This window comes from Pangasianodon hypophthalmus, chromosome 20 (assembly GCF_027358585.1).
Source record: "Pangasianodon hypophthalmus isolate fPanHyp1 chromosome 20, fPanHyp1.pri, whole genome shotgun sequence".
NCBI classification, from domain to species: Eukaryota; Metazoa; Chordata; class Actinopteri; order Siluriformes; family Pangasiidae; genus Pangasianodon; species Pangasianodon hypophthalmus.
The window spans coordinates 3,306,161-3,333,726 of NC_069729.1; the positions used below are offsets into that span (position 1 = coordinate 3,306,161).

Below are 27,566 nucleotides of genomic sequence, written 5' to 3' on the forward strand. Positions count from 1 at the left end.
GAAGCTTTGCAAAGCGTTAATGGTGCGGTTTATTTTTGGCGTAAATAAAAATATACGGAATTGATCGCATTTATTGTATTTGCTGTTTGGAATCTGTTCATCTCCTTGATTATATTTATTACATGACGGATTATTTGAGCTGCCAGATTTTCAGGTACACCAATCTAGTACCTGATGTGCTGGTGACTGTGTATGTTTTCAGTATTTTACATCAGAATTGTCATGTAATAACAGCGTGCCAAGGAATCGTCGTTTTTGCCGACATGTCCCACCCACTTCAATGAACAGGTGGCATCGTGAACGAATCACCCTGCGTGTCTTGTCTTGTGTAAATGTTTCACAATTGCAGTTTTGTCATGATACTTGGAGAATATGCAATATCAGTTCAGCCATAATCATACACAGAAATATAATAATGCCACAAAGAAATGAATAGAGCGCATGAGGAAGGCGAAACAGTGAACTGAACTTGCGTTCATCTCCTGAACTGGTGGAAGTGAAAATGAATTCAAGCAAACTGAAATTGTCGCTGTTGTCTGTAGGTAAGTTGTCTGTGGGTGACGCATTGTATTATATTGCATTAAATTCTCAGCACTGTGGAATTCTCAAATTGCTCAGAAGTTGTTGATTATGTGATATCAGGAAATTTATGTGAAATCAGGAAACTTGTTTTGTGGACATAAAAGGACAAAAAGTATGAAAGTATGTCATTCTTTAATTTAAAAAAGAAAAGCTTCTTTGGCAAGGTTGTGTTGGAAAATAATGAACTCCGCTGCATGTCCAGCCACATCACACCACACCATCATTGATTCTTTTCTTGTAACTGCACTCCCCTAAGTCCCCCATTGTTCTCAACATTTTCACCAGAGTTTTGCTTTCAGAGGGGCCTGTGATATTTTTACCCACCCTCTTCCTGACATTCTGACCGAGTCAATGTACAGTCACATTGTAGACTCCAGCTGTAAATGTGGTGATATTTATTGATCTATTCTACAGTAAAAATTGTACCTTTGCATCAGCAATTCCCAGACAGTATCGCTTAGCACAGCGGCATTGCCTTGGGGAAAAACAGGGGTTAAGGGGTTAACTGCAGAATGGGGATGGATCAGGAATAGACACTACGGCCCGAGGGCTGTTTCCGGCTCACCAGCCAGTTTTTAAGAAGGCCTTGCGGTCAAAAACAAATTGGGAAATATTTGTCATTTTACATCTTTTTAGGTACATTTTGATAAATCTGAGGAAATTAATTGACTATGCAGAACAGTTACTAAAGTCTGGGATGTGATGAAGTCTTAGCATCAAGTTGAACAAAACCTACTGAACATCAGGTTTTAAGTTTCAAGTTTATTTGCCATGTGCCCAAAATGTCAGGGACAGTACACTGAAATGCTTGTTGTGAGCCTCAGGTACTCTTTAGCTGTGCAATACAAAAAATATACATAAGAAGCTAAGGGGAAGGAGGAGAAGAAAGATGGCGGAAGTGATTATTCACAAATAAAAAATACATACAAAATATGCAGAATATATTAAGGAACTGGTATGTATGCCTAGTAAGTATGTAGGTAAAGTGCAGATTCTGAGTGTAGACACTGGAATATGTGCAGTCACAGTATGTGACCAAGAGTGCAAAAGGTAGCAAAATAAATAATAGCTGTGTGCGATGTGTAGTGTCTGAGTAGTCATCTATAGGCAAACTCTGCACTGAGGTTTTATTTGGTTATAGTGGATGCTCTGGCAAAAAGAATAGCTGTAAACCCGAGTGATGCAACAGAAAAGCGTTCGCACTGTTGTCTGGAAATCTTGAGTTCGAATGCTGTAGCCATCCATGACTGGGAGGCCCAGACAGCAAAATGTTGTTACTATCTCACCTGCAGGTGAGAAGGTGTTACTGTCTCACCTGTCAATCAGAGCGACACTAGCGAATCATGGGCATCCGTGAGTTCATGTATGGGTGAGAGGGCAGATATCACTTTTCCCACGAATGTGCTCATCTGCCCTGAGATGTAGTATGAGTAGCAGTTCAAAAAGGTCTAGTGGTTTCATGTGTCTCTGAGGAGGAACATGCTAGCCTTCATCCTGGGGTGAGTGATGGGGTGAGCTGGCTAGTGGGTGGGAATTGGCAAATGACCAAATTGGGGGAAATGTGGGTAGGGGGGACAGGATGCATGCATTCACACTGTTCTTGAAGACCCTGTTACATACAATGTGACATAAAAATTTACATTGACAAACATTCTGCAGAATGTGAACATAAGATGATTCTTCTGTTTCTTTCTTGTTGACTTTAGGCTTGTTGTTGCTTTGCTGTGCTGATGCTTTACCAAATCAACCATATCTTTCCATCTTTGCGAGCAATGCGCTGCTGATTGCGTCAGTCTTCCTGGAATTTCAGCTCTGGCTTGTGTTCATATTCTACACCTTCTTGTTTAATTGCTGATAAAAGTACATGTGTCAAAGGTTCCCATTCCTGTGAAACAAGAAGACAGGTAGAGTGTATGAAGCAGGCTGGTGGTGCTGTTCCCTCATGGATTCGAGTGTTCATCTGGACCCTGTTATTGAGTAGAGATGGAGGTGAGATATTAAACGTGCCCTCCTGTGACACACTTTCTGTCTGGTTCTCATGGGCCTGGCGGCTGCTGTGAGAGCAGCAAAGAAGGGATGGACATAATCTGGACCGCATCTAGGAACAGACGTCCCTATCTGTTAACGCACTGATGAATGCACTTCACTGCACACAGTGGACCAGATCTCAGTTTCTTTGTCTAAAGTACTATTTGGATAGAGTAAGATTACCGGAAGACGTCTGTGATCGATTCACTCTAGATGAGTGATCTCTGTTTAAAATTATTGTTTTGACCTTCATTATAAGTGCTTGTTGCAGTGCATGTGGCTTCACAGGTTGTGCCAGATCACTGGTAGGCCACATGACCATAATGCGTGTGTAGGCTTGTGTTAGGAACCTAAAAAAAAACCCTGAATCATTGCTTCACTGACGTGTGTTTTTAAACATCGTCTATATCTTATTGTTCTGAGTTTTAAACTCAGTCAATACTTGGTTTTGTTTTGGTTTCGGGGGGAGACGTTAGAAAAGAGAGAGCACTTCCTGGAGCGTCTTTATACTTAAGAAAAGCCTTTTTTTCCCCACCGGATGTAACAGAATCTTTACTGACAGGGTTGTTTCCACTGGTTATTTTATAGAAAGTACGTGCACACAGTGCGAAAAAGATTACATTTGGATTCGGATGGGGCTAAAATCCAAGCAATACTCCAATAATAATTATATTACCCCACCTCCCTAAGTAAAACTATTCCAGTCAGAATAGGGCTTTATTCCATTTACAGAAAGCTGGATCACTTGGTTACAGCCTCCCTTGAGTGAAGGCAAATTGTAATCAAATAAAAAAACGATTCTGATTCTATACACATCATCCAAGTGCAGGATCTATCAGGAACCCAAGTGTAGAGTGATTAGTTGATTAATTAAAGACTGAAGCATCCCAACTTTGATTCCTCACAGATGGAGAGGACATTTTAGGATGATTTTGTCAATTTCATGTGCTTTGGGGGTTTGGACTATCAGCTTATAGAGAATTTCCACATTTCTACAGTCACTTTTTGGCACAGCCGTCTGTCTGGACCTGTCGTACTACGTGCGATGGCAGCTCTGTTTGGGAGTGCAGAAGTGATTACAGCGTCCATCAGGGCCTGGAGGAAGCTTCCTCAACTTCCCGCACTGATGTTTGACAGAATAATTAGAAAACTGTCTGTGCTTGTAATCACTGGAGCTCATCTTTTTTGGAGGAGGCTTCTCATCAGAACCAGAGGCTGATGGGAAACGTGGGCGTTTGCGAGGAGTGTGATGGGAGACGCCACTTTTAGAGGAGGAGAATAAATCAGAACAGTCACTGTGGCCTCTGTGGCAATCTCTGCTCTTCTTTCTGCTGTGCTTCCTCTTTTAATATCCATCCCACTTTTCAGCTCGGATTCTTTCTGAGGTTGCCATCTGTCATCTACCATACTTTCCTAGTCTCTTTTTTATTATCCTTTATTTTACCTCCTTCTCGCTCCCTCACTGTCTGTATCCTGGAGGATAAAGGGCTCAGTCTGACCCCTTTTGCTGAGTAAATGTGGAATCTCCTGTTTCTTTACTCAAGTCCTAATGGAGCCCTCAGCACTGATCTTAATAATACCTGACTACAGCTTCTCTGGGTAACTGATGTAATCTGAATTGTGATGTTGGAATCTAGAAGACTTTTTTCCAATCTGGTGGCTCAGGCGTTTAAGGCTTGATGCCTTTCAGAAGGAGAAGTTGTGATTCTGGAGAAGTTGTGACCCCAAATCCTAGCTTCACCAAGCTACCATTGTTGGGTTCTTGAGCAAGACACTTAACCCTCACCTGCGCAGCATCCTGTCTCAATCATAAAACGTCAGCCAAATGAGCAAGCGTAAATGCTAATGCAAATGTCTAGGCAGAAAAGCAGAAAATGTTCCAGGATGAAGACTGTAAGTGGCCAAATCTGTGGGTTCAGTTAGTGAAAGAATGGGCTGAAAGTGACAGGAATTATCTCAGGACATCCTTACCTGACAGGACTGGCACTGTTATTGAGGCAAGGGGAGGCGTAATCAAGTATTATGAAAGAAATGGCACATACCACTGTTTTTTATTTGAATGGGGAACTTTGCAATAATTTTTAAATGTAATTGCAGTTTTTAATGCCTCCTCCACTGAGTATGGGGAGGCTTTATGTTTTTGGGTTGTCCATCTGTTTAGATTATTGTTACCGCGATATCTGAAGAGCGAGTGGTTGAATGTTTGTAGGATTTATATGGGGTTATCATTGTAAACAGCAGATGAAGGGATTAGATTTTGAGTTCTGAAATAGTTTTCCTTCAATAACTTTCTTCATATTTGAGGTATGTTTCAAAGGTATTTCTTGCATGCACAATACTGAGAAAAAAAGAGCAGACTTGTTGGTGGCATCCCTGTCAAAGCCATTGGCATTGAGTTTGACTTGTTTCATTATTGATGTCTTGTTGGTGCTGCTAACACAAAAGTATGCTTATTTTTGCACTCAATTCTATATTAAAAGTTTATATGGTGGGGGCTGACATGTGAGGCTTGATTAAGTGGAGATGCAAGGTGATGCCCTTGAACTTGCTATTTCCTGAACAGTTCAGCCACTGATATCGCTCTCTTTATCTGAATGTGTGTCTTTCTTTCTTTTTTTACATAATAAATATACATACACATACACACATACACACACACACACACACACACAGAGTCAGCACAGCAGGCCAGAGCTACCCAGCACACCCACTCATTCTATGTATCCATGTTTCTGGCTTTTTTGGAAATCAAATCTTGATTGCGTCCATATGTTAGGCTTGATTTGTGCTTTTCAGGGAGTTTAACAAGCTTCTCCCTAGACTGCCTAGACATGGAGCCAGAGAGAGAGAGGGAGAGGGGGAGAGAATGAGAGCGAGCATGCAGTATGTGCTATTCTATCAATTTTTAAATTACTCATTTAGACTGAGCTGAGCAGAAGGCAGTCATTGCATTTCAATAAGTGCAGTGATACAGTGATTTTAACAGATGAATAACAAATTAGTCGTCTTAAAAGGCCCTATTTTTAGGACAGGCTCAGGGGGAGGTGTGAGGTTGGGGGACGGTGCAGCCATATCAAAATAGCTTTCCATCTATCTGGATTAAAGAACTGCGAGGTTATTTCATCCCACCAAATTGCCTCTCGCAACAAACAGGAGCAGAAAAGTGAATTATCAGGCCCTCTCGCCCAACTTTTTCCCTGCTGATTTTCCACCAGCATGGGTATTAAATTATACTGCAAATACAGCACAATACATTACATAGAGCTTACTGAACTCTTTCAGACACAAAAAAACTAAAAAAAAGGCCTTTTCTTTCCATTTTAATCAGTGAAATACTGTGTAGAAAAGTCTTCATTAATTTAGGTTGTGAAAGAAAACTTTGTAAAGTTGCAAGTTTCCTGATTAGCGGATTTTGAATTTACATATACATTTACATTTTATATGTATTCATCTGGCTGATGCCTTTTTCCAAAGTGACTTACAAATGAGGCAGGATGCAATTGAGGCTTAGAACTCTTAAAAGAGTAACAATCATACAAGGACTGAAAGCCTAAGTTTCCACCAACTGGTCATAAATATGTGCAAAGGAATTTACCTGAAAACAGGCCCCTGAGAACATTAACCTTAAACAAAGGGTCTTGGGAACGTGTGGACTTGGGAACATGTAGGTCCCAGAAGATGGGGACCTGGGAACATGGAATATGGGTACCTGAGAAGTTGTAAATCTGAATGTGTAGCTCTGGGAATATGGGAACGTGGGAGCATGTCAGTCTGGAAGTCTGGACCCTTGGGCACATCCAGATCTGGGAATGTAGGGACTTGAGAATATGTAGCACCTGCACCTGGGAACAAATAGATCTGGGAATTTAGGATGCTGGAAACACGGGAACATGCGGCTCTGGAAGTATGCGGCCCTGTAAACATGTAGATGTGGGAATATGGGGACTTGGGTACATGTAGATTTGGGAAAAAGCGGACCTGTAAACATGTAGATGTGGGAATATGGGGACCTGGGAACATTTAGCTCTGAGAATATGGGGTCCTGGGGACATGTAGCTGGGGAAATGTGGGGACTGGGAACATGTAGCTGGGGAAATGTGCGGACTGGGAACATGTAGATCTGGAATAAGAACATGTAGATGTGGGAAAATGGCACTCTGGGAACATGTAGCTGGGGAAATGTGGTGACCCAGGAACTGGAATATGGGGGACCTGACTAGGATCTTATGAATCTATAGGATTATTTGGAATAATAATACACAATAATAATCCTAGAATAATACAAGTAACTATGAGGAGATCAGGACATCTATCACTTCAAACGCTATCAGCATGGCAAAAAGGTAAACACAGAGAGAGAGAGAGAGAGAGAGAGAGAGAGAGAGAGAGAGAGAGAGAGAGAGTTGGTGAGGATAATTCTGTGCCATGTTATATAAAATGCAATTGCGTGTCCCATCTGGTCTTTTATGAGTGCTGTTAGTGATCACTGTTTACCAAGGCCAAAACGAACCTCTGAACTGTAACTAAACGAAGATGATTTGCCTTGCAAAAAGTAGCGCTGTTGCCCTGCGGACGCCTCATTGGCTTGTGAGATGAGATCGAATGCAATGGCATTCGAAATCATTTGGATGATTGACCTTCTGCGCGAATACATTAGAATAAATTAATCTTGATTGGGCGTGTGGTGCAGCGAACAGAGTGGGAGTGTCGTTTTTTTATATGCTATGCCCCGTTTGTTGTGGCTGTTCTCTGAGGTGATTATGCATGCCGTTCGGCACCATTATGCATTCTTTCACTTTAATAAAGTAACTGTGGCTCGGAGCAGCATGGAGGGAGCTGCTGTGTGGAAAAATACGCTGCTGTAAAATTTAAGAGCCTGTACAGTCTGTGCTCCACCCACACATTGCGAAAAGATGGGTTAGGTCAAGACTCTAGATAATCCCAGGCTCAGGCTTTAAATACAAATACGAAAATGCCAGCTAGTGGTTTGGCTGTAATCGTACTAAAATGTTGCTTCATGAAGAGCATGAATGTTTCTTTGGTCATGTGCTCTGAAAGAATGAAGACTTTATTGTGTTCTCATGAACTCTGTGACAGAAGTGACAGGACTGGAACCTCGCAAAACAAGCAGACTAGCAGTTGCTTATGTGACTAAAGCATCTTGTGTACCTCTCTGTGATTTTACCTCTTTATTTATTACCCAAATGTACACTGCTGTTTCTCTGTGGAATTTTCTTCATATGCATGAATTAATCAATGAAGCAACTTTGTGTACTGCTCTGCAATTAAAGTTCCATGAGAAACTTTGCTGAGAAACTGGGACAAAACTTCATTTGCATTGACCATCTAAGGAAAAATTATTTGCAGGTGTGCTGTTATAAGAAAATAATCAGTGACGGGGTGGTGTGATGGAGCCTAACACGAAGTAACTGGCACGTTGAAGCTGATTATTTTCCTATAACAGCACATCAGGAAGTGTTTTATTCCCCTTATACCACAGCTGTTTTCTAGTTATTATTTTTTTTAATCCGTTCCTAGTTACGTTTAATGTTGTGAAACGTATGTCACGATATCGATATACAATTGTTCCCTCGTCAGCCTCTTTTTTTCTCTCTGTTGTAGTTATAATACAGAAAACACAGCTTGTCACTTTGCCATTACCGAAAAATACAAAGCGTAAACAAAGTTCTGAAGACTTTCCCGTGGCGGAAGACTTTCTGAATGTTCTGAAGCGTTGACACTGGAGACTCCTTCCAAAAATGTTAAATAATGTCTCCTTACAGAAAACTTCACCATGTCAATGATTACACATTTTTCTTTGTTAAATAACAACACGTTCTGTAATCTGTTTATTTTTAGTCTTCGGCTTTGTGGAGCGTCTGTCGTACAAGTCCCTGTGATTAATTTCTTACTATAGAAATGATAACGGATTAGAACAAGCATGTTAAAATGAACTTTTGGTTTGAACAACAGTTTAAACCACCGTCAGAGCTGATGTTCTAGAAAATTAATCACCACCCATGGACCAATCAGAATTGAGAATTCAGCAGCGCTGTGGTGTACACATAGTTTAACAATGAACAGAGAGAATGTGCTAAAATGCTGTACTGTGCACTTGCCATAGCTTTATTAATAATTAGAGGGGCTATAAGAAAAACAGGTAGTGTTTATAATACACAAAGTCACAGATAGATGGAGAGAATCGTTGTGTAAGCCCTCAAGACATCTCTCTGCAGCTCTTATAAATTGAAGTTCAGAGGTGTGATAGGATGGGACGTGGTAAGACACACAGCGAGTCTCTGTTCGTCCAGCGTAAAGCAGGGTTTCTTGTGTGTAGTGGAGCGTCTTCACTTTGTGAGTAATCTGTCGTCTGACGTCCTTCTGACAGAAATGTTAGTCCTCCTCATCCGAAGGATGTCTCAGGTACGGGTGTGTGTATGTCTGAAGTGAATGCTGTTCCTGTTTCGTCAAATCTTTCTGTCTGCCAGCTTGGAGTGCTGGCATGTGTGCGTGCGCATGTGTGTGCATGCGTGTGTGTGCGCGCGCGCACGTGTGTGTGTGGCATGCTGGGAGTGTGCAAGAGGAAATGAAATCTCAGCTCTGACTGACATGTGACAATTCGACTGCCATCCTCTCCCTCTCTCTCTCTCTCTCTCTCTCTCTGTCTCTCTGTCTATCACCTGCTGTCTCTTCATGCTTCCTGACTCGCTCACACTCTGATTCCGTCATTTCCATCGCTGCTTATTTCTGTCTTCTTGCCTTTTGCGTGAGTGTCACACTGATACTTGGTTTATGTTTCCCTTCCTTTTCATATGCTGGCCTTTTGCTAAGGTTACATCTCACATCTCACACTCTCTCTCTGTCCATCTCTCTCTCTCTCTTTTTCTGTTTCTCCCTCAGTCTTCCTGTCTAGAATTCAGAGTGTGCATTCTTTGAAAAAGGTGGGGAGAGAAACACTTTGAGAGATGGAGAGAAATATCTGGATCTTTCTTTCTCTTTCCTTCATTCTTTTTCTTTCTTTCTTTCTTTCTTTCTTTCTTTCTTCCTTCCTTCAACCTTAAATGACATAACATGTACAAAACCCTCATAGAAAGTCAGAAACTGAGAAACTTACAGCGTGCTAAATGCATCAGGTCTCAGATAACATTGCAGCAGCAGGACAAGAGATTTTTTGGTTGGATTTAAAAATGCATTTTAAAAGAGTCTTTAGAAGTTAAGAAAAATTATAGAAATACAATTTTCTCTGAAAAAATATCTGTTTCTCTCTGATTTCATTGTCACACTGTACAGTCTTAAAGTTCCTTCTAACATGTAAAGCGTTTTTCATATTGTCCCTCTTCTATCCAAAGAACTCCTGAGAAGCACAAACTCTCATAAATGACTAGATAAATATAAGAACGTTACCAAGACATGCCAATGTTCCTGTTTTCATTTGAACTAAAACAGTCCCAAAGCTCACAATTTCATATAATATGTTCGTATGTTCATATATCATCTGTTTCTAATGCTTCTCAGTCTGTGTGTTTGGTGTGTTCATCAGTGTGTGGACATCTGTGCATCTGTCTGCGTTTCACTGCCACTCTCATCCTAATAAACCTTAGTCTGAGACTCTTTTCTGTGCTGTTGTGCTGGGAATTGAATGGCAGCCGGTCTGAAAGGCTGCTCTCGCTCATCCGTGATGGGCCGCGTCGTGCCGTAGCTGTCACAGTTCACAACCCTTCCACCATCACACAACGAGTCGGAGACCTTGAGGCGGATATGACCGACTCGAGCATCAATTCACCAGGACACTGCAGTCTTCATTGCGCACACGCACGCCTCCAGACCCAGACTGCAAATCTATTTCTGCCTTGATTAGTTTCTTTTCACTGGAGAGAGTAAGAGCGAGAGAGTCTCGGAGAGAGAAGGATAATCGAAAAGAGAGAGAGAAAGAAAGAAAGAGAGCGGAGACAGCTGCGACTCACTCACGTGCCAGAAAAAAGTAAGGACTGGAAGGCTGTTATGAACTCCACGACTCCAGTCAGTGATGTCGCAGGCTCTCTAATCATCCTCAGTTTGACGGCACTAGGGCTTGAAAATATCTTTAGCGCTGCTTAGTCATCAGTACATGACTAAGAGTGTGGACAGGAAGTAAATAGTGCAACCTTGAGTTGAAAGGCACCTTAGTGGTGTCACATTGATGTCTTCAGTATTGGAAAAGGCCCAGTTGTTTTGGGAAACTGTGTGTGAGTTTAAACATGGCTTATCTACGGTTTATTCATACAGATTTACATAGAACTGCGCAAAAATCTGAAATTCAGTATTTTACTTTGGAGCAAGGGAACGTGGTGAATGCAAACGTAGGTAACTAGGGACAATAATAAATCCATCTCCAAGTCAGCTTGCAGGAAAAGCAGAAGAAAGCAGCGATTTTACTCTGACTCTTGACTGTCGGACGCAATCAAGCATCAGTGGCCAAACTCAATGTATTGTTTTTGTTGTAGCTAGCACTCGTGCTGAATTGGCAATGAAAGCCAGCAAGAGGCAGAGTTCTCTTATTTCTTTAAGACAAGCAAACAGCACTCTCGAGGACACGAGTATCTGATTTCTCGACTGCTGTAGCTAGTTAACAATAGAAATGTCTGAGCTTGTGATACATTGTGGTAACCTGCACACCAAGTCTGAAATTGTTCACAGTTCATATTTTTTAAATTTCACCCAGTCTTGTAGATGATAGAGAGCCTTGCACAGCAAGTCGCACGCATTCGTTGCTATTTAATAAACAAATAAAAAGCATCTTTGGTTTGTTGCTCTGAGGGAATCCATAAGGTTTAACGTAGAACCCATTTAGGAAACAAAACAGACGTAATATACTATTTGGAAAATAGGCTTTTTCGTTGTCTTTTCTGGTGTTTGGTCTACTGCCCCCTGTGGTGTGGAGTGGTACATTAGCTGTCATCTTTCCAAATTACTGGAAAGTGCGAAAAAAAGTGGCCTTAGTGCGCACACAGAGGTGGTTTGGGATACGGTGTCGGGATGGTGATGACAGCATGTTTCTGTGGGTTTCCGAACAGATTTCTTCACACGATGCTTTGCCTCTCTCACTCGAGGCGAGAGGAGGAGCTGTCATGCTCCAGCAGACTGGATAATTATTTCCCTCTTATCCCCTTTTTGCCAGGGCCAATCTCGGTCCCCAATAACAGCCTCAGACCAAGCCATCTCTCTCTTTCTGTGTCTCCTTCTATGCTTTTCAGTGTCCCATGGCAGACGAGCAGCCGAGCCAATGGGAGCGGATTAACGGGACTGAAAAATAGCTCCTAGATTTGATCGAATGGCAGCAATATAAAAGAAGTTGCAAGGCAAAAAAATATATATCCCGAATCACTCCGGCTGTGCTATCACTGATGCACAAAAGTTGACAATTCATTGTGTGTTTGTGGAGTTGTCTGTAGACAAACATTACAACGTCTGAAAAGATGCCTTTGGATTTGAAGTTTCAGCTTCAAGAAGCTCGTCTTTGCTTGTTTGTTAATATTTAATGATAAGAATGCAGTACACAGGATGCTCATCTGCCTATTAGCTACTGCACACCCATTACAAACACCATTACTGAAGTCTTCCGATGGGTTAAAACGACAGGAATCCGCTCCGCCTAAATGTATTTTCCTCACTGTGAAACATTTTACACCCTTCAAACCTCACAGCTAACTTTAGCCTGTCTCGGAAGGTGGCTGAAGGTTAGCAAAGGTGCTAAAACGCGGTGGCTAACTGAAGCGGCTGGGTTCCAGAGATAAGCTGAACAATGACGTGAACAGCATCCAGCATCTGTTAGCCGTTAACAAAAGAGAGATGCCTTTCCGCCAGCTGATTAGTGGCTTGTGTAGGTGTGCATTAGGTGTGTGTTTGCGAGTGATAATGGTTGCGCCGTGCCCCCCAGTCTCAAGTGAAGAAAAAAAAAAAACAGGAGTGTTGTTGTATTTAAGGGCTTTGATATGGAACGGGTGTTCCTCTGCACTGTAGGCGAGTCTAATTTGCTGTAATCACATTTTACCCTGATCATGTTGTCGGAGTAGGTATAGGCATCACAGTGGCTGGCAGTTGTGAAAAATGGCTGACCAACAGCAATGGCGTCTTGGATCTGGTGTCGTGTGCATTAGCTAACGGAGCACTGGATCTAAATGAGGTTTGAATTGCACTGGATTAGGCACTTAAAATGGAATATCTGTCCAAAGCGATGAGCGGTGAAACGAGAAAGTGTTAGCATTTGTCTAACAAAGGCTGTGGAGTCACTGAGAAGCCTTTCTGTTGACAGTGATATAATAGTGTAGCGAAAGATCACGTTTAAGTGTTATATCATTATTGCAAATGTAGTCAAGTGTCTGACATTTGCTTCTTTAGTTCTGCTCTGGAGCTACAAGGCTAAATCTATACCTCATATACCTATACCACTAATACACTCAGCATAATTAGGTTATGTATCTTGTTTGTTAAGTTTGTAAAATTGAAAGGTGTTTAAAAATGTGAAAAATAATCATATGCTTTAACTTCCAGATTTCTGGTAGTCAGACTTTAGGAGGTGGAGCTTAGGGAGTAAAATTACCCATTTTGGGGGATACAGATGTAAAATTACCCATTTTGGGGGTTAAATGATCATTCCAGTTAACTCGATGTGGTTTGAAGCAGTAAACGAGGAGCCCTCGTTCGATCCTGGGCTTGAGTTACTGTCTGTGTGAGTTTTCCGTTTTGCATGTTCTCCCCATGTCCATGTTTCCTGCAGGTTCTCTGGCTCCCTCCCACCTCCCAAAAACATGCAGGTAGGTGGATTGGTGACTCTAAATTGGGCCTAGGTGTACATGTTTCCCTGTGGGGGGGTTGGATGTAAAGTACATTGCCTTACAAAGACAAATCTTTGTATTTTTATCAGTAGTTTACGTAAATAGCTTTACCACACCATCCACGTGTACAATCCTTATCTTCACTATAGCAAAAGTGTAACTGTGTACACATAAAGAAAATTTATGACTAATGAAATGGATGAGCTTTGAGTACTTGTAGCTTTAATTACAACTTGGTATGAAATCGAATAAAATCGCTCTTGCTTATTGGAATCCCTAGGGATTTGTGCTTTATTGAGTGGATGTGGCAGAGAGAGAGGTTTCTGAGAGCTTCCGTACAGACAGCAGGCTGTTTTCCTGAGCTCTGAAGCCCGTTCCAGCTGTTCCGCCTGAGTTTGAAGGATAAACACCTTGACAGGCTGTTCTGCCATGGGCGCTATGACCTTATTATCTGAAATTTGAGTCGCTTGTGCAAGTTTACGGTTGAAACCTGTGACAGTGCTGGAATCCTGAAGCACGCCCTGGTAGATTTTTCTTGTCTTGTTTAACATCTTCACTGGCATGTTGTACTAGTATTTCTGTGTGCAGCAAGAATTTATTTTTTATTATTAGTGCCACGAGTCTTGCATGGGCAATTTACTAGGTGTCAGCTGACCAAATTGATCTAGTTGGGTGTTAATTGGCTTAATTAAATGTTTTGGCTCGATGATCAGTCAGAGCGCCGTTGTGTTCGGCTCTTAATTGGGGCAGGAATTGATCTAAATTGATTTGCCATCTAACATTAGTGTAAGTAAGATGTTTGCTTTAATGCATACAAAAGTTAGCAAACACACACACAGCAATCAGTTGTTGCCTTTGCCTTTTGTGCCTCCCTGAAGTGAACACAGGTGTCCTTTTCATCTTTAATGCTTTTGTCATTGGTATTTAAATAAAGTGAAACTTGTAATAAATGCACAATTGGGACGCCGCACTTTAAAATCTGCTGCATTTACATTTATTAATATACATTTTGCCAGATGCTTTTAATGAATGTGACTTACAGAATCTAATCTAAGCATGGTGATAGAGCTGAGGGATTTGAAGGTTAAGGACTTTATTAAAGGATCGAACAGTGACTCTGTGGCAGGTCTGGGATCTGAACTTGTAACCTTCCAATTATTAGAAATGAGCTGTAGCTGCTGAGCTACCTAATATCCTGCGATTTTAACACACTTTACAGTTCAGCTGCAAATAAAGATGTGAATCCAGCCTCGGTTAAAATGAATGGTCATAGTGGCATATTGGGGGGGACTGTGCAATTGATTACGGTGAAATTGAGGGCGGGGTTTTTCACTCTCTGTAGTGCAGAAGCTTCTTATTTTCAGCCTTATTCTAGCTAACTATGGCTTAAAACATTGAGGAAACCGGGCAAAGTACAGTACAGTGCAAATTATGCATCTCAAAATTTTACTACTACTAAAACGGACCTTCAGCTTGCATTTAAACCTGAAATTTGTGAGCAAAAAAACAAAATATTAGCCAGACTTTGTAAGTATAAGATACTGAGTTCAGCGAGTGGGTGGGCCCTTTTACAGGCTTCACGTGAAATGAAGTCACGTGACTCAGATGGAAAGTGTGCATTATTCTGTGATTACCTGAGGGGTGATATTTCACTATTTTGAATAAGTGCGCAAATCTGGCTTAATACAGCGACAGTGATTTTTCTACTGTTGCCATAATGACAACAACACACATGTATATAAATATCCAAAAATAACACTCTAATCTTTACTGTTTGTATGAGGATCAGATTTGTGGAGTTGCCTAACAGAATTGAGAAAATTACACAGCCGAGGGCTGAGATTTTTTTTGTCAAGGTCACAAAAACAATAAGCAGCTCTGAGTCATTGAGAGATCAGTCCCTGTCCGTTTCTCAGGAATTTGAGTCCTCAATCTGTCAAAAATCACCAACATTCATATCACTAATGTATCAGAGACAGCAGCAATGTTCATCACTGAATTTTTTTGCACACTGGGAAGCAATTTAATTAATTAATTCATTAATAACTTGTTTCAACCTGCTGTTTTTTTTTTTCCCGAACACTCTTTCACTATTGAGAGGCTTTCCAACAGCTGTAAGAAAATGTCTTAGCGCACAGAAAACCGATCCTCCCTTCCCACACATTCACAGACAGTTGGAGCGGAGCATGCCCAATATTTTTATGAACTGCGTTGACTTGGCTACAACGACGCATAAATCACCCGCTGTGTCATTAATATACATAGATGTCAATAGGAAACGCATGGGTGAAAGAAATATGGCTGCCCTCAGTAACGCCAGGACTGAAAAATGGAGTGCTCATGAGAGACGAGATGAGGGCAGGGGGACGAGACTCCTGGATCTGCAGTGCCCCCTGGTGTCAGGACACGAGACTGCAGGGAGACTTCAGACAGGGAGAAAGCCTAAAGCAGATAAAATATCAGAGCAGGTGATTCAGATCAGATAGTGGAGGAAATGGCACCAAGAAAGTAGCACACACGAGAGCAGACTTTCAGTGCTGATATTTCTGTCTCTTTTTTAGACCAATTATTGTAACTTTAGATTACACACGCACACACATGTACACAAACACACACATACACTCACACTTAGATGCTATGCTGTGAAATGTCAGATCAGTAGAGATTATTTGGAGAAATGTTTCATAGGCATCATAACCAGATATACCCTGTGTGTCCATGTGTGTGTCCATGTGTGTGTCCGTGTGTGTGTCCGTGTGTGTCCGTGTGTGTCCGTGTCCATGTGTTTGTGTGTGAGGGCTACTTAGGCTTTTAGAGTCAGGTCAGGGGCAGCAGGAGCATGAATTGTGCAGTTATGGCTGATCTGATCTCAGCTTGAGAGTATTCAGATCCTCATTCAGCATTTGGTGCATCACACACACAGACACACTCACACACTCTCTCTCTCTCTCGCTCTCTCTCTCTACCTATCACACACTTCACAATCTGCCTCAATATAGCAATCCTAACCGTTTTAACCGATTTCAGATCAACTTGTGAACTACAAAAGAAATGGCACCAGTTGATTTTATTTGTTTGTCTCTCTCTCACTCTTTCTTTCTCTGTTGTACTTTCTCGCTCTCTCTCTTTCTCTCTCTCTCTCTCTCTCTCTCTCTCTGACTGCCTATCTCTATCTTCCCCTTTTCTCACTTTTTGTATTTCCCTCAGTTGATTTTTGATTTTCAATTTAATACTATAGTCTACTACCACTACTATTATTACTACTGCTGCTAGTAATACTACTACTACTAATAATAATAACAGCAAACATATCAATAATCAGATAACTAACAGAAGTAATGATAATAAAAATACTACAGTAACAGCACACATGAATGTGTTTAAATGTACAAACTAAGCTGATTATTAGCTTCGTTTTATATATTTTTGTTGGTTGGTTGGGAATAAAGCTTCACAGTTACTGTCCATGACAAGTAAAAACAATTAAAGTAAGTATTTATTTGGGAGATTTCTATCCTGATTTGTTTTGAAAAAGAAAAAAAAAGTCTTTAATACCATTTATCATAGTATGCTCTTAACATGAACACTTCTGATAACATAAGGAATTCAGATAAGCATAAGACAATATTAGTTAATGTTTGTAATTTTATTATTAGCATCCATGAAAAGACACTCAGTGACAATAGTAGTAACAGTACAGCACTCCTACCCCCCCCCCAACTGTGTGTGTATTTGTGTGTGTAAACAGCATTAGCGCATCTTGCTCTTGATCCTACTGATTAGCACACATCACAGAAATTAATCACATCTCGCTCTACTCAAGTAGGCACTGTAGGTTATTTACATGACTAGCCATTATGAAAAAGGTTTTCGCGTGTGTTTTTGAAGCGTGCACTCCTGAGCGTCTACTTCTATGCGTCCTCACGGACAGGAATGTAAATCATTGTTGCATTATGTGACTGTAATCTGTTTAGTAGCTTTTGAGGGATTATCCTAATCCCGTACCTGACTGCGGCCCGATTGATAGCGCTAACCTTGGCCTCTCACATTATATTTTCCCTTTCCCGGATTCTCACAGGTTTGAAGCTCAATTTCTCCTGTCTGCTTTTTCACAAGGACTTTGTATAGCCACACTCCTGTTCTTATCTCCGTTAGCAAGCTGCAGAACCTTCCAGACACACGGGATCATATTGTTGTTTTATGCTCCTTGTTATTTGTGGATGGAAACAGGATATTGTTGAATCTAGGCATTTAGTTGTGCCATCCCAGACAAGGTTTTTCTATGCACCTCTGTCACGCTGCTTACGCGCTTACCCAGCGTCACCGTGATGCCGGTGTATATATAAACTTTCTTTTGTGTCTGTTTTGCTAGCAGTTTTATTGTGCTTCTCAGTGTTTATCCATCTTCATCTCTCTCTGTCTCTCTCTCGCTCTTTTTTTTTGTTAGGTCGAGGCCATCCTGGTGAATATCTTTGGCGGGATTGTGAACTGTGCCATCATCGCTAACGGCATCACTAAGGCCTGCAGAGAGCTGGAGCTCAAGGTGCCCCTGGTTGTCCGGCTGGAAGGTTAGTGTGTGTGTGTGTGTGTGTGTGTGTGTGTGTGTGCGCTGACAGGTTCTGATTTTGTTGAGTGAAGCATGTTCTTGCGTCAGTTACACAATATAATACTTTACCTGATGTTAGCTAGATAGCTTGTTAGCAATCTTGGCTCCTGGTTTTGATGATACAGTAAAAAAAATTTACTTAACAGTAGCTTGGTGGCTTGAGAGCAATGATGGCTTCTTGTTTTATTTACACAAAAAAAATCTAATCTTATCTAGCCAGATTGTTAGCATAAAACTGTTTACGTAAGCTTAGTTACACAATAGAATGGTTCATTTAACATTATCTAGGTGAGTCAGCTTGCCATTGAACATTGCTACGGGGTTTTACCTAACGTTAGTTTTGTAGGTTGCTTGCACACGTCTCCTAATTTTAATTACATAATAAAATAATTTACTTAACGTTGTTTATGTGGCAACTTACTATCTACAACTTACTAAATTCAAATAAATGCTGCTTAGCCAAACAGGGTCCCTGGAGGACTAGTGGTTAGGCTACAGTGCTCTCACCACTGCAGCCCGGGTTTGATTCCCGGCCAGGGGGTTGTGTGCAACAGTGCGCTCTCAGTGCCGGTCCCAAGCTTGGATAAAATTGGGGAGGGTTGTGCTAGGAGGGGCCTCCGGCATAAAAATTGTGCCAAAATCAAATATGCAGACCAATGATCTGCTGTGGCGACCCCTAACGGGAGCAGCTGAAAGAGGAACAACAACAACAACTAGCTGGCTTATCTTAATGCAGTGCTGCATTTAAATAGATGGCTAGTTTAGCTGATCTTGCTAACAGTTATGTCTAATTAAAACGAGTATTTTAAGCACTTTGTCAGGCAGATGGTTGTCATATCACCAAGCTTGCGATTTACAAATTAAATTTAATGAAACTGGTGGCATTTTGGTGCAGCAGGTAATGTTGCTGCCTCACAGCTCCTGGGTCCCCAGTTTAATTCTGAGCTCAGGTTACTGGCTATGTAGAGTTTCACATGTTCTCCCCATGTCCATATGGGTTTTCTTCATGTTCTCCGGTTTCCTTACACATCCTAAAAACAAGCCAGTAGGTGGAAAGGCTACTCTAAATTGCCCCTAAGTGTGCATGGTGCCTGTGATGGACTGGTGTGCTATCCAGGGTGTATTCCTGCCTCATGCTCACTGTTCCCAGGATACCTGGAGCACTGACTAGGATAAAGTTGTTACTGACAAGGAATAAATTTAATTTGAATTTAGCTCTTCCCATCTTGACCCACCCAGCACAATCTGGTTGTGCGTGTTGGGAACTATGACCATAATTCCATTCACAGGAACAGTTTTCTTAAACAATGCTAGTTATACCCAGCTAGCAGTCTGTCAGGAGGCAGCCAAGGGGTTAGCTGTTGCTAAATGCTGTGTCCTCACATAATAATGTTTTCATCACTGTGCTCATTATAATCAGCAGAAACTTTTCACAGGGGCTGACTTTGGACTCCCCAACTTTCACCCACACGCAAGAGGTACCACACAAGGGAGCATCATTAGCATGCATTACACATTGTAACAGTCGTTAGCACTGGCAAAAAGAACGAAGGAGATAGCCGCTGATTTGTGACCTCTCACCTGGGTATGCTAATGCTAGGTGCTAGCGAACGCAGAGCACTCCGCCTGCTCCGGCTCATTGTTAGTATAATTGGCACAAAATAGCAGAGTCATGCTGCCTGCTAGCACATTAGCTTGCTGAGAGACCCTCTACCTCCATGGAGAGCAGGAGCTACAGAAAGATTAGTTCTGACTTTGCTTTCAGTGAGCCTGATAAACTCGATATTTGACATTTAAATATGAGCTGTTAGATATCTTGTTTTTCTTACCTTGCTGCGTTGGCATCAACAGGGCTGTATCCATGTTCCCAGGGTAATATCTTCCCGGAGTTCAAAACATTCTTATATTTTCAAATCTAATTTTAAAAATGGTGTGTTCAAATCTACCTTCCATCCAGCTAATTTAACAAATATGGTTTTAGGTATTACTTATTAAACATACAATGTCAGACTATGTAGAGTGGAGTTAATGTTATATTCATGATATATGAGATTTATACTACATAGGACTTAAAGTTGGGCTTGGGGAGTAGTGTTTTCAATCTGGGAATACTGGGCCCTGGAAACCTAAGACACTGGAAATATGTTACTCTAGGAACATGGTCCCTTGGGACCCTGGTGCCAGGAAACCCAGACTCTGGGTCCATAGCAGCCTTGGAAATATCAGCCCATGGGAATATGGGACTTTTGGATTCTAGAACTCTGGTAAGATTGGGGCCTGGAAACATTGGACTTTGAGATCATAGGAATCTGGGAACATAGGACCCTTGGAAACATTGGACTTTGGGAATATGGGACACTGGGATTATATTACTCTGGGACATATGGTCCTGGAAACATTGGATCCTGGTAATCTAAGGTCCAAGAAATATTGGGAACACAAGATTCTAGAAATGTATGCTTCTGGAAATATAGGACCCTGTAAACACAGGGTTCTCAATTCACAGAACCCTGGAATCGTTGGACCTGGGAACAGAGGATACACCCAGGACACAATGAAAATAGGAACCTTGAGAGCATAGGACCCTGGGGAACAAATTACCGTTGGGAACAAGCTTGAAACATAGGGGGCTGGGAACACAGGACCCTAAAAACAAGATGGGCCTAGGATACACAACAGTGGACAAAAGGAACGTAGGAACCTTGAGAACACAGCAATCTGGGGAACATGGGAACCTTGAAACATAGGAGTCTGGGAACACTGGCACCTAGAAGCAAGGGCACCTGGCCACATTGGTGTCTGGGACCACTGGACCATTGAGAACATAGGACCATTAGGAACATTGAGGCATGAGAACATAGGACCATTGGAATCATAGGGAATTGGAAAATAAGGGGTCAGTGAAAATAGGAATGATCCCACATGAGTTTGTTATCTAGCTTTTGCAGTACATATCAGATAGAGGACTCTAGGGAACCTAAGTGTGATTCATATCAACAGTTGGGTAGTAAACCTCTGTACCTTGAAAGAGCCTCTTAGAGTAGATATGGATAATGTACTGAATCATAAATCAATCAGAAATATGGAATAACCTGGAGTAGCTACTTTAGTTTGGATTTGTATTTCCAACTGAGAATTTGAGGTCTGAGGTCTATGGTGTAGAGCCTCCACGGGGTACCTCAGCAGCACCTCTCAAACTGAAGCAATAAAGGTCGCGTTGAGTTCAAAAAATGATTTGGCTAGTGAAAGATGCTTGATGTTTGTGCGTGTGTGTCTGCATGGTGCAGAGAGATCGATAGCCGTGCCTGTCTCTCAGTGTGGGCTCTGATCATGGCTGACAGAGTGCTATAAAATGGTTCCTCAGTCTGAGTTTAGCTGTATTAGATGGCCATTGATTTCCACCTGAGACATCACACAACCTGTTTGACTTGTGTGTCTTGATCTTTGTGTCTGTTTGCATATGTCCCTACAAGCAGGTGCCTGTCTGGACGTTTGTCCGCCTTTTATATCTCTTTACTTATCTGTATATCCTTGGCTTAGCATCAGCAAACCAAACATGCATTTTGGTTGTTTTGACCTCATAGTTTGTTTTTCCAGTCCGCTAGCTGAGACCTCACACACCCGCTGCTGCTGGGAAGAGGCATGGTAACCTAACACCAGACCTGCCTTCATTTATTTACTTCCATTCCGGTTGAAAAAAAAAAGGAACTACAAGAGATAATATTAGCCGTAACAAGAAATAGCACACGGCTAGCATGGCAAAGACTATTCTTGTCATGCTGAGTGTTCATGTTTGAGGTTTTCTGATGTAGAAGTTCTTGATGTTGAAATAGAACATGCCTCAGCTTTTGTCAGCACAGCTCTGCCATACATGACTCAAACCATCTAATTACCAAGTACCTCAAGCTGAAACAAGTGAATTTTCCAAGGTTGTAACGCTTCAGGACTTAATTTAATGATGGACCTTAGATTTCCTTTTAGGAATTTAAATCATTTAAAATGGTTTGCCGTGAATCTTTGTTAATTGCCATGAAGGGTGGCATCAAGAAACCTTGTGTAGATTGCACCGTCTACTCTGACCCATACAGTAACCCACTTCCATGGGTTCTACAAGTCAAGCTTGTCAACATGAAAAAAACCACAGTAAAGATAAAATAGGCAACTTTGCATTTATACTTGCAATTAGTTGTCTTGTTTTAGTGTGTTCATGAAAAAAACAACTTTTGATATGTCTGTGCATGCGAATCCATTCGTCCAATTAACTTAAAGTATCAAAAAAAAAATACAAACTGTTTAAGATCACTGTTTTAAGCTGGTGGATGCTTTTCAAATTCTTCAAAAATAGTACTAACTAAGAATTGTTTAAGAAATTCTACCTCACATGTTGCAAGAGCAAACATGATAAGAATGAAAATTAAAAACCTGTTCTGTATATAAACAAAATCAATATATTAGCAATCAATTAATAAATTGCTACATTATACAATGAAACATGCAATGAAAAGTATTTAATATTAAAATTATTAGTAGTTAATAGTCAATAAAAAAAATTACATCTAATGTTAGTGAATTATCTAACTTTAGTCTGTTATTAGACTGATATTAGTTTATTACGTTGAATTAAGTAATGAGCTCAAAAGTTGCACTGACAGTTAAAGTCTGATTAATTGGGTAGCCCTAGTAATAACCTTGCTATACTGTATATTTAATCTACGCTATCTACATAATCTTAGTTATTTCCAATGTTTTAGGTGTATATAAGTATAGACTATAGACTGAACTTTTCCTGGTAGTGTTTTAAATATGATAATTCTTTTTTTTGGATTGATGAGGATTTGGAGTAGGTCTCTGGCAGCACCTAGTGGTGGGATTTGAGTGTGATCCTCGAATGGTGTGAGCCCCTAACATTGTGTGTACGTAGGTGTGTGTGCGTTTATTATTGAAGCGGTGGTTGGGCTTTTTTTTTTTTTTGGGGCCTTTTTTTTTTTTTTGACAGAGAGTGATACATCAGAGAGTGATGAAGCTTTTTAGACATACAAGATTTCTGATCCTTTTCAGTTTGTGTTTGTTTCTGCACGTCCTCTGTGTCTCCTCACACTATCGTGTAGGAACGGAGAGCAGCAGACACTCAATACCGAGCACACACACCCCAGTTCGCCCTGTTCCTCCGCTAATGAAATTATCCGATTGATTGTTTGGTGCTGCCCGGTGCGGGAGACGTGTTAGAAATGAGTCGTTATGTGAGCGGACAAAGGCGGTGAAATATCAGTAGTTAAGTGGTGCTGTAATTGAATTCCTTCTGAAACTGCTATTGATTAGAGAGCAGATACCATCATAATTATACTGCAGGGAGAAAGAGAGACCACACACACACACACACACACACACACACACATTTATGCTGCATTCCTATCACTGTGGGGACTTTCAATTTTCACAAAAACCTAAAAATATAAAACACTTTAGACACTTATAACATGTATACCTATGATTTTAGGTTCCCTGGGTCCTCAAAAAGTGCGAGCACACACACACACACACACACACACGCATACACACTGAATCTTTAGTGAGGCATTGCTGTCATTGTGGGGACCTTTTGATTACCACAAATGGCTAAATATATTCACTAATAACACATGCGTTTATATGTGTACATATACAAAATCACACATACAAACACACATATCTGGGCATGTATTCCTATTTTTATGAATACCGTTAGTATTCATAAAGGGTTGAAACCTACACATGGACACACACCCACACACACCTTTGTTATGTATTTCTGTCCTCACAAAGGGGAACAAATTTTCTGAGACTCACATTCACTCACACAATATATTCTTGTCATTATTTAGTTAAAATACTGCTCATACACACATGGTGTATGTATTCTTATTACTAGGAAGACCACTGGCCCTCATAAACGGCTAAAAATCTGTGTACACACAAACACACTTTTCATGTATTCCTATTACTATGGGGACATTTGGTCCTCATAAGGCACTAGAATGGCCTTGTGAGGCACTAAAACCTACACACATGTCATGGATTTCTGTTATTGTGGGGACATTTGGCCTTTAGAGTAGGCTAGAGACACACACGAGCGTACACACACGTGTGCGTGTGGACATGTTCTATCCTCCCTAAAGCTACACTCTCACCTGTGAAATCAGAAAGTCTGCACATCGCCAGCTGCTCACCTCATTCCCTCATCACACACACACACACACACACACACACCAATAATAACAGAACACTTTATCTCATACATGCAAAAATAAAAAACGGAGCACACTTCCTTTTGTATTTGCTCCTCCTCATGCCCTATAGTCTCTCTCTCTCTCTCTCTCTCTCTCTCTCTCTCCTCCTCCCATCAGTCATCTCTTGAGAGTTTTTTAAGTATTAGCTTTGACTCTGTATGTTGTGTCAGGGTAAGGAGCGTAGGGAGAGATTTTGTCAGGTTATAAACTCTGTGTAGAACCCTGAGGGCAGAAGGGCAGTCCTGGAAGACCGCCTGATCAGAATCACACTGAGCGAGCACACTAGGGCCCTCGGCAGCTGGGCCCGATATGCACCGCGGCCAATGGAACAAGACCTCTGACTTTTAGCCAATGAAATGAGACCTCTGACTTTCAGCCAATGGAACGAGCTGCCCCCGTTGCTTCTCCTGCCAGTGGTGCGGCACCACTCCATTTTCAACGCTGCTGCCTTTCTAGGGCAGAGAGGACAGAGTTCGGTCAAGTCTGTTCAGTGCTTTGAAATCCAGGCCCTGACAAGCAGGATTTAAAGAGAACACACAGCTTTACAGGATGAAATGTTTTTTTTTTTAAAAAAAGGGGGGGGACAGAAGTAGGGGTGTGTGTGTGTGTGTGTCTGTGTGTGTCTGTGTGTGTGTGTGTCTCTCTCTCTCTCTCTCTGTGTTTGGGGGGGGGGGATGGGGGGGGGGGGGGGGGGGGATGGGGGGGGTCACTCTGTAGGCCAAATGTTCCCACAATAATAGGAATACCTGACAATGTGTGTAAGTTTTGTGAGGACCAAAATTTCCTTTAGTAATGTAGGAATGTGTGTGTGTGTGTGTGGCCCACACTGAAGACCAAATGAACCTACAATAATAGCAATACATGACAATGTGTGTATAGATTTTTAGTGCCTTTATAGGACCAGATGTCCCCATAATAATAGGAATTAATGATATATGTGTGTGTGTGTGTGTGTGTGTGTAGGAACCAACGTGCAGGAGGCTAAGAGGATCCTGTCTGAGAGTGGGCTACCTATCACCGCAGCCAATGACCTGGACGACGCAGCCAAGAAAGCAGTGGCCGCTATCGCCAAGAAATAACACACACACACATACACACACACACACACACACACACAGCCTTAGTTGAACCTGTTTTTCACCCCATGCAAACCTGTCTGTCAATCAGACAGTAGGCTCTTCCTACAGAGCTGCTGGCAAATCAGACTCGTGCATTAGATTAGTGACGCCCTATTCAGATCATAATTAGACTAAACTCTATATTTTCTTGTTTTCTGACAAAAACCAGGCCGCGCTTGGGACCGAACTCATCCCTAACAGTGATCGATAAGTCATTCACTTGTTTATTTCAAGTGCCACTCATCACCACACTCATCACCACTCTATACCATTTGTGAATTAATTCACTTTGCTTCTTATTTAATTGTCTGGATTTTTGTTTTTTCTGATATTATGTTGATATAATGTTTGCATTCTGCATTGCTGAGACAGGAAGCTATGCCTTATCAGTGTGACTGCATCTGCATGCTTACCTGAGATAGTGATCACACAACGAAACACATTATTATCTCACTGCACACAATCGAACGCTCTCTGATGCTTATCATTAGCACTGTGAAATGGGTTGCAAATCCTGGTATGGATTTCTTAAGCTGCTTATAGTGTGAACATCAGCACCGTTGCATCTGCTGGAACTTCTTTTAATAGGAAGTAAAGCAGGCGTCAAGTAAAGCAGTCTGAGGCCACTACCATGAACTATTCTTATTTCATCACTTGTGAGGAAATGTATAATTAGACCAAATTTTCTTATTTTGAAAAATCATTCCACCAGTCTTTCCTAATTTAAATCAAAAAGTGTGTTTTTATTGACTGAAAGGAGAAGCGATGAGAACACAAAGCGCTAATACTGAAATGACTGATGATAATTAACACTGTGTTAGGCGTGTACGTGTGTTAATATTCGACTGAAAAATAGCATCATGATGATTCGGAAGCATGAAACAAGCCGGATGTTCAGAATGAACTGATTTGAATTTACTTCTCAAACCTCTAACAGTGATAGGTCTCAGTGGATAAATAATATCAACTGAACTGAAAATGTGTCACATTTTTACAGACAGAAGAACTCAATTGTTTTCATTTTGTTTCACTGTTTGCCAGAATTCAGGAACATCTGATGTGTTTCCGCAAACCACCACAAATAAATCGTTCCATTTGAGGATTTTTCAATCCTACTGTTCTATTATAAAAATTTACAAGTATTTATGGGTTAAAAAACACAAAGTTCAGTTTAACATTAACATTAACGTGTTCACACTAGCAAGTAATAAAGTGTCAGATGTAAGATCACGACGCAGTACCACAATTACACGGAGAAGAAGTGTGCGAATTAGAAAAATATTTTCTTATGAGAATTTGGATAAGCAACACCCACAAGCGACAATGTTAGCAGTTGCAACATGGCCACAAACTAGAGCGACATCTTGCGGCCGAACTGTTGCGCGGTAGTGTAACAGCAGTGAGACGTAGAACTGAGCCGAGTATGACACACAAGTCCAGGTGGATCTTAAACTGAACCGGATGCGGATCTATTCTGTAACTCCACGTGGCCTTGTTTTTTTCCTTGTCAGCAATCTGCATGATTTTCTCTGCCTTACAGAAAAGTGCTGTGTGAGTGATGAAGACAACACCATTTTCTTTCTTTTCTTTTCACGATTGTGTGTCATCACTTCATCCAGGATGTGCTTCAGGAGCATTCTGGCTTTCCCGTGCCTTTCATCGAGATGATTTAAAAAGCAGCATTGTCCATTTTTCTGTATTTCTTAATGTAATGAAACAAATTTGATGTAATTAAGCCCTTTTGTAATCATGACTATATTTTGTGAATTGAATTCTGTTTGAAATTTCTATCTCTAAAAACGATGCAATAAAACTCACCCCAAGATATTTATTCCTTGTTTAAAAATGTGTGTGTGTTTCATCCACTGTACTTCACCTGGATCATGAACCCCGGCGTTTTGCTCCGGAAGTCTCCGGAATGGGCTCGGGAGGATGTTCGGACGATGATGTCAATGCTTGAAGTTCTGACACTTGACGTATCAGATTAATAACTGACAAACGAGCGTCACCGGAGAAGTGCGTCTTAATACCACGCGCTGTGTTAATGATCACGGCAGTGTGTGTGCCCTTCGTGACTCGTGTATGAGTGTGTGTGTGTGAGAGAGAACGAGAGAGACTACGGCCGTGTGCTGAAATTCATCCCTGTCACAGG

At 41.3% G+C, this 27,566-nt stretch overlaps 1 protein-coding gene across 1 annotated transcript in view; it reads left to right on the forward strand.

Annotated features, from left to right (window-relative positions):
* suclg2 (succinate-CoA ligase GDP-forming subunit beta) overlaps window positions 1–27,245 on the forward strand; it is a 96,503-nt gene extending 69,258 nt beyond the window's left edge. Inside the window, exons 10-11 of the mRNA XM_026935483.3 lie at window positions 17,872–17,992; window positions 25,260–27,245. Of these exons, the coding sequence (XP_026791284.1) occupies window positions 17,872–17,992; window positions 25,260–25,375 (237 nt within the window). The 3' untranslated portion in view covers window positions 25,376–27,245. The remainder of the gene's footprint in view (window positions 1–17,871; window positions 17,993–25,259) is intronic.
* Window positions 27,246–27,566: the final 321 nt, after the last annotated feature.